Source organism: Sebastes umbrosus, chromosome 13 (assembly GCF_015220745.1).
Source record: "Sebastes umbrosus isolate fSebUmb1 chromosome 13, fSebUmb1.pri, whole genome shotgun sequence".
NCBI classification, from domain to species: Eukaryota; Metazoa; Chordata; class Actinopteri; order Perciformes; family Sebastidae; genus Sebastes; species Sebastes umbrosus.
Window position 1 is genome coordinate 19599177 of NC_051281.1, and position 11660 is coordinate 19610836.

At 38.0% G+C, this 11660-nt stretch overlaps 1 protein-coding gene across 1 annotated transcript; it reads right to left on the bottom strand.

The window, feature by feature from the left end:
* Nucleotides 1-1697: 1697 nt before the first annotated feature.
* u2af1 (U2 small nuclear RNA auxiliary factor 1) lies at nt 1698-8536 on the bottom strand. The gene is made up of 8 exons (XM_037790721.1): nt 8387-8536; nt 6870-6957; nt 5603-5669; nt 5069-5118; nt 3896-3994; nt 3641-3774; nt 2175-2267; nt 1698-2071 (listed from the first exon to the last, which is right to left on the bottom strand). The coding sequence occupies exons 1-8, from the start codon at nt 8428-8430 to the stop codon at nt 1897-1899; spliced, it is 750 nt and encodes a 249-aa protein (XP_037646649.1). The 5' UTR covers nt 8431-8536; the 3' UTR covers nt 1698-1896.
* Between the last annotated feature and the right edge of the window lie 3124 nt (nt 8537-11660).

The following is an 11660-nucleotide window of genomic DNA, read 5'->3' on the forward strand; positions in this document are numbered from 1 at the left end:
CGAAAACATTATGGTTCACCTAATCATCTAAATGAATGATAATCAAAATAATCACATGAGGCCATGCTGGGATGTGACAGAATGGCTTTAAACAATTGCTTCTCAGTTAAATGTTATTAAGTGTTTTGCCTCTTTAATCTGTTTTCACATTAAGCCTTTTAGAATCTCCAATTAGTTTTATGAGGAATATTTCTTTCCCTATTTGCAATGAGGTTACTGTTTTAACACCAAGGCATCGAGTTGTACTTGAATGAAGAATAAATGCTATTACTGACTCTGCAGTGTGTCAGTACTGCCCTCCTCTGGTTTATTGAGACACTACATGTGGCAACAACAGGCCAGATGAGGACTTTAATCAAGGAACAAGTGCTGGGGGCCGTTTCCATAAAGCTTCAGAGTTGCTCCTCGTGATGAAACTCTAAGAAAATTCTTATGATGTTTTCTAAGAAGTTTCCCAGCTAAGACTAGATCCTGGTGAAGATGAAAGTTACTCACAAAGCATCTTAGCCCTTATGAGAGCTCCTACGGTGAAAAACTATCAGGATTAGGGATGACTTTTAAAGGTTTCTTAAAGCTGCAGTAGGCAGAATGTGTTTGGCATCATTTGGCAAAAATTCCATATGAACCTTTCATCATATTGTAATTAAAGTGTTCTGAGAGAAAACTAAACTCCTGCACCTCATCATGGCTGTTTTCAGGCTTTAAAAAATCTACGGGGGACTTTGGCCAATCACAGGTCATTTCAGAGAGAGAGCGTTCCTATTGGCTGTTCATTCAACAAAGGCAGCTGTCAATCACTCGCAAACTAAAAATTCTGTTACTGTAATGACTATTTCTCGCTTAAATGTTTTAAGAAGCATCTTGTAGTGTACTGTTCAGTTGTGAAATGAGAAAGTTTGCTCTGGCTGGTGTGTGGTGCTTGACATTTCCTCAACTGATCTCAACATGGCGGCCAGGTCACAACCGAGCCTGGATACCAGCACACAGACGGGACCAACCCACATCTCAATTTAAAACTTGCATTCTTCCTACTTTGCCAATTTCAACTTTAACAAATAACGAGCTCTTTATCATAGCTTATTTATTATAACATATTTATCATTTTATTGTACTTTATCGTAATTTGCTCTGTGTCTGTCTACATACTGGTTATCAACTCATCAGATGTTCTATAGGACTTAGTGATCAATACATCACAATTTAGCACTGTTCACTTTCATATATTTATATGGTTTATGTTTATCAGTGTTTGTCTGTATTAGTCACCATAGCCAGGAGAATATCTCATTTCTCTATGAGACGGTAAAAAACCCAAATGTAGAAGTAAAACAAACGCAGTCCCTTCAGGAAATGTGTAAAGTAAAAACTGTGGCTGCAGAGACGATCCAGGCTTGTTCAGTGCAAATGAACAAGAAAAAAAACATCAATTTTGGGATGCTAAGACCAACAGAAATTAATCTTTGTGCTACCTTCTGTTTTAAGTGTGAGGTTCAAGCCCAGGAATGCTAACTGTATCTGATGATGTTAACAGGTTGTCCATTCAAACCGGTGACCTCTGAGCAATGAAATTAGTTGAATAACAAACTACAAGTTAGGTCCGTGTTTACATGTAGGTCTTACTGTATTCCATCAGGAGTAGGCAGCGTATAAGAAATGATTTATTCTATGTAATAAGTACGATTCATGAATCAGTCACGTTAAGTAAAAATGTTAAATTTAATGAGGTGAAAGTCATTTTCAGAAATCAAGAAAAAACAGGTTCATCAATGCTGTCACAGCTTCAAAATCAGGTACCTTTCAATTAGGCCTAGAAATAGATCTGGAAGGGTACAAACTTAAAAAAAAAGACTGAAGATGGATACTGGGAGGGAAGGACAAGTAGTCATGGCTTGTGGTTCAGAATCGTCCTGAACGCTCTCGGTCTCTGGAGCGACGTCTCTCGTGGTCACGGCCGCCTCCGCCTTGACCTCCGCCTCCACCTCCACCACCTCCACCTCCACCACCTCCTCCTCGACCTCTATCCCTGGAGCGAGATCGCCTCTCTCTCGATCGAGACCGGGACCTATGGCGGCTGTGGAAGTGAAGGACGAGTGATTATGAATTGCTATAGAACCAACTACACATTTAGGTTTACTTAAGTTCCTGAATGTAAAAAGTAATGAATATGTATGTACCCCTTCCTCCGACGTCCATAGAGTTCTCGCCTCAGTTCACGCGAGATGGGCTTCAGATGCATGAAGTTACAGAAGCCACCACGAGTGCATTCCCTGTGGAGAGAGGGGAAGCAGTTACGCAGTTACAGCAGAGAAGAATAAGTCAGCAAATCACATCTGAGGTGGAAGACTGTCAATGGTGAACAAGTTTCACACAGCGGCTACAGAGACGTGTTACATACTATAGATGTTAACAACAGAGACTTTAGGTTGGAACCTACAAATCATTGTAAATATGTTAACAGGCTGTACCAAGATCCAGGTCACTGCTCAATCGAAAAAACAATATTGTTTAAGCTGTACACCCAGTGAGTGCTACAACCCTATATTAAAACAATACAACAATTGATGTATTAAGTAAACCTAACGGATTTTGTTTTCAATTAAAAGCTTGTTGGATGCATTACTATAGATCTTATGTGCTTATGTAAAGGCTACATGGCACAACACTGTCAAATGTAGACTGCTGTTCATGCAAGAGCCGCCGGTGGAAAATGTCTTTGTCAAAAAGGAGTAAAGTGGAAACACTCAGTCTCACATTTTCCAAGAACAATGGACCAGTTCCTATTACTTCACAGAGGTAAATAGGAAGCCAGTGTACTTGGTCTGTTCACAGCACAAGTGTTATATAATATTTGGCACCACTATCAGACTCACCATGGAGAAAATTACAAGAATTTGCAAGAACAACTGAGAACAGAGACGATAAATGAAGTGTTGGCAGGTTTGAGAAAACAGCAGTCCGTTTTAGTTGTAGCCGAGAGATCAGTGAGACACCTCAGGCTGATCCTCATTGGTTTTGTAAATGGATTGTTTATTAATTGTGAATGTTTTCAGATTGTAGGTTACTTGTACTTCTTTACATTAAAAGAAAGGGAACATTTGGCGGTGTTGTTATTTATAGGTTATTATGCAATGTTTTTCCTGGGTTAGCCCTCTTGAGATCAAATTGGGCATATGTGGCCCATGAACTAAAAGGAGTTTGACATCCCTGATCTAAATTGATCCTGTTGACAGCTCTCAGTCTCCTGTTTGGATGCTGAGCAAATGTCAGACTATAAAATTATAATTTCAACATAAATATACAGTATAATGCTAGCTGTGTGAAATGATTTCATAGACTGAAAACAAGCTGCTGCTCAGCTCTGAATGTCCAGAGACCCTTATAATGTGATCTGCCATAAGTATATGACAAGCTTGCTAACGGCATTGATCCTGTCTTTTGTTTTACGTGGGACTATTGGGCACAGGGAGGTTGTCGTCATTGATGCAATGGCGTGCTTTGGCTCAAACCAGCTACAAGTAAAAACAGTGTGTAACTTCCTCCTTGTAGAGTCCAACATTAATCTTGAAGAATGAATGGTTGAGTGTTTCAATGAGCACATCGTTTCTTACAATTAAGTTCTATCCTATCACGTAGCACTCACCCCATTTCATATTGGCGACAGCAGGCTTCTCTGAAGTCTGTGACTGGAGAGAGCTCAGCATGGATGGGCTGTCCGTTGAACCACCGATTATTCAGGTCTATCACGGCCTTCTCAGCGTCCTCTTCATAGCGGAACTACAAAGGGCCATCAAGAGAGAGTGTAGTTGAAAAATCACCGGCTCTGGATCCAAGCTAAAAAACATGGAATTATAGTAGTGGTAACGTACTGTATGAAGCTTTTAGACCGGATACTCACCTTCACATACACATTTCCTACTAGGTGGTCCCCGAGGTTGTCACATACGTTCATCTCCTCCACCTCTCCATACTTTTCTTCCATCTCTGTGAAGACCTCCTGTAAGAGAAATATTATGTATTTGAGTGTTCATTGCAATGAAAAACGCTTACTCGCTTTCTGGTGGAGAATTCGATGAGAAGATTGATACCACACTCATGTCTGTAGGAAGCTACAGCCAGCAGCCAGTTAGCTTAGCTTAGCATAAAGACTGGAAACGGGTAACCAGCTAGCCTGGCTCTGTCAAATGGTAACAAAACACCCCCATAAAATGGCAAATTATTGTTTTTACAATTTGGTTTTTGTATGCATTAAAGAAACAAGATATAGCGTGTTAATTAATGAGCTATAGAGGTGCTGGTAGGCAGGTTTCGTTATCGGTAGACAAAGCCAAGCTAGCTGTTAAGCCAATCGGCTGCTAGTTTATATTTACTGTACATGTAAGAGTGGTATCAATCTGCTCATCTGACTCTCCACCAGAAAGCAAATAAGCATATGTACCAAAATTTCAAACTATTCCTCTAACTATGTACCAACACCTTCAACTTCACCTTCAACTTTTGATCATCTCTTTGTCACATGTATTATTCAAAGGACACATCATAAACTTAAACACATCCAGAAACACAAGAATGAACCATGTATTTTCTGTGTGCAGTGTCTTTATTTGTGACGGATTGTTTGATGTCTGAGGTCAAAGACCAGCAAGACAATCACATTTGTTCTGAACAATGTGTAAACAATGCAATGGAGCTAAGGTCAGATGGGCTACACATCATTTAGTACTCTGCAGAAGAATTTCAATGATCTGGATGATTGATCTTGATTAATTAACTCTTATCTGATTGGGGAGGAATCCCTATTTTGTTTCCATTACTTTATGCCGATTTCTTCCCTGAATCGTTTTAGGACTTAGGTTAAACAAAACACATGCAAAATAGCACTGCCACCCTAATGTGATTCCTGATATTTTAAAACAAAGTACTTATAAGAACCGCCCAATTATTGTTATGTCATCAACAGCTACATGCTGTATATAGTTTTAGCTGATTATGAGGAAGGATTCTTTAATTATTTCCACAAAAGAAGTTAAGGAAAATGTATTATGTACTACATGAGACATTCAGAACTTACCTCAAAAAACTCATCATAGTGCTCCTGCATCTCCATGTCACTGATGGCACCTAGTGGTTATAAGGGAGAATGATAACAGGAAAACCAAAACAACTATTTCATGTTGCCATCTATAGCACCAACCTGCCCTTCACTACCTGTAATACCATCATGCAAGGTATAGGACTCCATTCATAGAAAATGAACGGGAGGAAGCAGCTCTGTCTATCTCACCAAGTTCAATCTGACGGTACCTTAGTGCCAATGTTATACATAGAACTTTTTTATCCAACTGGTTGTATATTTAGCAAATATTATGCAAATATTTATTTTGGAGCAATTGTTAAATACTATATAAAAACAAGTCCTTGCTTTTCCAGAATAGGTTTGATTGAAAACAAATTCCTATTGGTGAGTCACCCTTTCAACAGTGAGGGCTTTTACTAACATATGAGGAATTAATTAATACATTTGGTCTCCCTATTACACCTAAAGAATACTCTGCACATCTCTATTATCTCTATAGATCGATATATCTCATATAGAAACACTTACAGGTAAGGCCATCAGCAGACTGGGCGCTGTTCTGAGGGTTCCGATAAATGTTCAGGAGGGCAATCGTCTGAAACACAAAAACGTTAATTATTGGGATGATTTGTTTTCATTATGTTTAGATATCAAACCTCAGAGTTTTTTTGGTACCGAGCACAAAATGTGTCAATACCACAGAAAACTGTAAAATATCAATAATTAAAAGAAAATATCTTAGACTGTTAAAGGGACTGTTTGTAACTTTTTAAGCGTATAAATGTAGCGGGTCGCCACACATGCACGTTCGCATATGCGCGCTCGCGTGTGGCCGGAGCCTCGTCTCCGCTGCCTGCTTACCTTCGCTCAGACAGAGCGCGCATGCTCGCATACTCGCTCCACCTCTACTAGACGTGAACGCGCACTCACTCCACACTGCGGAATAGTTAGTTTAGCTCTGAGAATATATAGTGAATGTACAGGGGACGTTTGTGCCGAAATAAATGCTGCAGCTCCTCCAGAACAACAGAGGTTTTCCGTGTCTTGTGAATTGACGGGGCTCCTCCACGTGTTACTTTGTCGTCTCGTTACAGACCGGGTGTCGGTGTCTCCCTGCGGCTGCCGGCTGCGGTCGGGAGGCGATAACGTAACTCGTTGAGGAGCCCCGCTGCCTGAGCCTGCGCTGAGGCAGGAAAAGCCAACACTAGGATCAGCAGTGATTCATGGAGAGACCTTCGTCTGGTCAGCTAACATTACTGCCAAGCAGCTGAAATATAGAGTGATATTGTGCTTTTAGCTGACGTGTATCGCCTCACTGTTTTGAGCGATGCTCGTCCATGTCTATTTAGAGCGAGCAAGCGCGAGCTCGACGCTGACTTTCGTTGATTTCAAGGCTACAGGTGTCGCTGTTAACAAGCATTTCTGAAAGTTACAAATAGTCCCTTTAAGTACAAAAATCTGATGTTTTCAGTGCTTATGTTTTGTATATATTATTGGGATGCAGAGTTTCATCCCTGAATTTCACTGGTATTGATATCGACAACTAAATTTCTGGTATTGTGATATCCCTAGTGTAGGCCTATGGGAACTGACCAAATGCTTATAATGTATTATTGCGGCGCCAAAAAGTGCTGTGAATTTCTTTTTTTAAATGATGTGCTGGTGCACCTAAATGAAAAAGTTAGGCACACCAGTGCAACCAATGGAAAAAGTTAGTCAGGAGCCCTGAATATTGTTTTCCCTTATCGGTTTAGCTATACTAGTACATTTTGGAACAAAAGAAGTATGAACTTACCTGGCTGAATGTTGGCTTGTTGTGTAATCTGGAGCAACGGTCGCCATGTCGGCAGGCACCAATTTTAAAATAAAAAGAGCAGTTGACCCTGGGGAAAAAAGAGACAACAATGAAGATGAGATAAATATAAAAACATTCTCTGGAGTTTGTCACTATTTTTGAAAATTGCAGGGGGTTGTCTAATTTTTGCTTGAAAAAGGAGTATAACAATAAATCGATTATAAAAATAGTTGCCAATTAATTTTCTGTCAACCGTCTACTATTCAATTCATCAACTAATTGTTTCAGGTTTTTCAGTGTCTATCAAATTTTATTTGCAGGGTTGAACTAAACAATATGTATTTTCTGTGTCACAGAGAGATTAAGATAAACAGAGAGTGAATCAAATGAAAGTGAATGTTTAATTATCATCATTTATATAGGTGTTGACCAATACCATTATAAACTTTAAAAAAAACATCACTTTTATTATGAGTGTGAGAGACTGCAAGGGCTTGAAATGGAATAATTGGACAGCACTTTCCGGCAACATATCACGTTGCCTTGATGATGCTGAAACATGTACAACTGTGGGTGTTTATGTTTTTTACTGCCTGATTTGAATGTCTTCCAGACTCTTTCCTTACTGGTAGTTACCAAATAATCAATTTACTTGTTTTTGCCAAAACAGCATCAAGAAATGGTTGATGAATAAACCAAGTGTGTAAAACAGCCTAAGCTTGCATTCCTCTGATTCAATGTGTTTTTTATGTACCATCTTAAATCCTTAATGGATGCATTGGGAAGTGGAGATACACCTGCTCCCATTCATTAACATTACTTTGAATTTACTTCCCAAAACGACAAGTAACACGAAGAGATCAAATGGTTAAGGTTTGGGGTGCTTCCAGTGTCATCTAACACATGTTTTCATTGTCTATGGAGCAGCTCCAGACTTTATACTTGTGATATCACACATTGGAGGGTTTTTTTAGCAGTGTAGTTTTGGGATTTGGGAGAGCTGTTCATGTTTACTAATATTTTGGACTGTCTTAGACTACAAATGGGCGTGATAACAGAGTGAGCAGCTTGCTTAGTTGCCCATCAGTGTAATCAGTGTAACAAAGGCTGCTATAGGTTTCATACAGTAGTTAAAGCTACCTCAAAGCTACATGATAGTTAGTGTATCACTTTCACTAGTGTTTAATAAGTAAAGTGATACAACTTTAATTCAGTAAAAGTAACTCGTTGTGATAGTTATATCTTCTGATCATCCCACACTGCTCAGCACCAGATGTTACAGGAGGCTAACGGTTAGCATCAGGAGGCTAACGGTTAGCATGCGCGGCGCGGTATTTTACAAATGTTAGCTAGCATGTTAGCATTAGCTTAGCTGTTAGTCTCTCAAACCGCTGTAACGTTACCAGCTTCAGACCGCAGACACCGCCGTATGTAGTGCCACTAGACAAAGCGGACTTTAGCGGATATAGCAAAGAAAAAGTGCGTAACTATTAACTAAATAAACGTGAACTACTTACTTATCTTTCTCTGTCCCAAAAATGGACGCCAGGTATTCCGCCATCTTGGCTCGCTTGTGCTCAAACTGCAGCGACGATGACGACACTTCCGCCTCAACCCTTCACAATAAATGTGTGATCTACACGAATACCTAGCTGCTGACAAAATCAGATTTTTTTTTTCACGAAACCTGCACCGATTATATTAACATTTAGGAGTTAATTAGGCACACCTGGGTAATCAAATCAAATATAATTTCCCCGCAGTGGTTGGATTTTGAGTCTAGCATCGCCCACTGTACAGATCTTATATGGTTAATAGAATAGAAAGCTTTATTGTCATTGTATTAAATACAACGAGATTCACAGTTGCCACTTCTGGTCAGTGTTTTAAAAAACAAATATTTGATAAGACTAAACGAGGCAGATAAAACATATAACAGGTAAAACACACACAGTTATAAAGCAAATAAAACAGGTAAATTAGATGTAATAAATAAATATAAACAGAAGTGTTACACTAGAGGTATACAATATAAAATAAATAAAATGTAAACAAAGGTAGTTGCACTTGAGGTGTATATTGCATCAAGGATACATTGCACAGACAAATGTATGCACAAATATGTGTAAAAATTACTCCTAATAGCCTGTTCTACCCTCACACTATAATTGAAACTGTAATTCTTTTTAAGAAGTGTCAATGAGGAAAAAACACGTTTTTTAAAAAAATATATATTTTAGTTGTTTTTTTTAAAGTTTACATTACTTTAAAACAATACTTAAAGTTACCACCTTTATTTTGAAGGCAAAACACCAAAACCGGATATTAGTCAATATAGGTCATTTCCGTCTCGACTGTGACTTTCGAAATAAGAGCTGCTTTCATACTGTACATACACTACAGTCATAATGTGTTGCAGGTGATGAGTCCTTAAATACCTCTAAAACCCCTTGATTAATCCATGCAGCAAATTATTGGTAAAGATTCTGCATTTTAATGTGGAGATTTGAATTTGTCCGAAATAAAGTAACTATGTAGCCTAGTACTATTCCTTGCCTGCAGGGGTCTGTTTTAAATAGGTGGCCCCAATCAAAGCCAGTGTTATATTCAGAGGATCACCAAGTGTGATTGGATATAAATGCAAATAAAAAGCTAACTTTTTACCACTTGGGGGAGCTCCAGTTTAAGTGAACGTGCATTAGCACTTTCTCAGTAAAGCATGAATTATACACATAATGCCATAGAATCCAAATAGCCTTTACTACTACTACTACTACTACTACTAACTACTTACAATATTCTGGCTTTTTACAGAGCATTTCATTGTGATTTGATTTTAAAAATCCTAGTGATCCCCATGGAGCAACATTATGACATGGAAATGAGACATGTAAAAACAAATTCATACCCTTTGTCAAATTATTAAAGCCACAAAGCAGACCAATTTGATTTCACCAAGATACGTTTATTAGTAAACTTGAGACTTTTGTGCGTTTAATTTGAGAAAATGAAATGAAAAGTTAGAAACATGACTGCAAATAATTTACAAACAACATCTACAGACATTGGTTTGTCCTTCAGAAAATATTTGATATTAACAGATATGTAACAATAAACAAATGATTCAACAAATTAAGGAGTCAGGATACTGTATATTATGGAAAATGAAGAACTTGATGGTGGACAGGCAATGCTTGTTTTGTCATTGCAAAGAAAAAGTGTCACTGAATATCCGTGTTTGTCTCGCCTAGTCTTTACAAGTCTGCAAGAACGAAATGGCCAACCACAGTAATGTGCATTAATAAAACCACCACATACTTAACCCAACACATTTTAGACACAGAAACCTTAGTATTGCAAAATAAGGAAAAACTGGACAAAGGGTAAATGCCAGAGCGCTCCACACCTCTGGGAAGGAGAGACCAGGTACTGAATTGTTGGGTGCTATAAGGTGGCCCTTGCATTTTGACCAAGTATTGACATTTTGCATAGGGGGGGCAGTGTCAAAATGCAGTTTTAATACTTTTAATACGTTATGCTTACATGGTGCACATTCTTAAACACTCGAAAACTGGTTTTCTGTGACTGGGCAAAATGTTTTGTGGGGAATGTGTGTGTAGGGGGAAGCTGAATAGAGACACAGAGCTCATCTTTCCCCCAGGGCTCCCTGGCGGTATTGCAAGTATTTAAAATAGTTGATTTCAAACTATTGACCTAGTTTTACAGATCCTCCTCCTAATATTTGACATTTACTCATTCCCTGGGCTTTCTTTTCACTTACACAGCCTGCAGGAAACACGAGTTACAACAAAATATTTAGTAAGAAATATTTTTTTAAAATACTGAAGTCAATGGAGGAAACACAGCATGTTAATTACTTGGTGGAATTGATGAGAATATTTTTGAATTGAAGAGTGGATTATTTAAATGGACGACTACCATGACTTTGCATGACTTCTTTCACCTTTTCCCACACCTTATATTGTCCTCTTTTGGCTTATGTGTAGTAACTTATTGTTTTGATACCAGTGGTTACGGGTTTTAGTTTTCTCATTATTTGGTCTTTATGTTTTGTTCTTTTATTGTTGTTCTTATTTTGTCTGTATTTCATTGCATCTGTGCAAGCACTTTGAAACTATGTTTAGAAAGGTGCTATACAAATGAAGATTATTATTATTATTATCATTATTATTATTATTATTATTATTATGACATATATCATTCAAGAAAATAGCAAAAATCGATTTAAAATATTATTGAAAAAACATCTTCTAGCTGAACAGCTCTCTGTGTCTGCTGATATTTAACTTACATCAAATCATAAAAGGTTTAATGTTGGATAAATACAAAGTCCCGTTAATGTTTATGGTAAAAGAAGTTGTTGCTTGTTCTGTTTTTGTATTTTGACATAATATGCTATGGTCCAACCACTAATTAATCATATTTACCTCTGTACTATGTGAATAGTATTAACTTGAACCTCGGTCCTGTGTTGGGTTGTGTCTTGAATATTGTTGTGTTTTGTTGCTGTCACTTTTGATGTTGTGGTCATTGTTGGTAAAGATTGTAATGTGATTGTGTACTGAAATGTAGCCTAACATTTCAAGTCCACATGCTGGACACACATTACTGATTTATGATAATGTTAATAAAGTCCACACTGTAATAAACACAAGTCACCTTTTTTGTATTTTCCATACAAGTTTTAGGGTAACTGTGTTGCCAGTTAGTTTTCTCATTATTTGGTCTTTATGTTTTGTTCTTTTATTGTTGTTTTTATTTTGTCTGTAT

What these genes read in the sequence shown, in the direction of transcription:
- u2af1 (XM_037790721.1), bottom strand. Translation starts at nt 8,430, where the DNA reads ATGGCGGAATACCTGGCGTCCATTTTTGGGACAGAGAAAGATAA. An exon ending in ACTATGATGAGTTTTTTGAG is followed by an intron (nt 3,995 to 5,068) that starts GTAAGTTCTGAA and finishes TTTCTCTTACAG; the next exon opens with GAGGTCTTCACAGAGATGGA. An exon ending in TAGGAAATGTGTATGTGAAG is followed by an intron (nt 3,775 to 3,895) that starts GTGAGTATCCGG and finishes GGCCCTTTGTAG; the next exon opens with TTCCGCTATGAAGAGGACGC.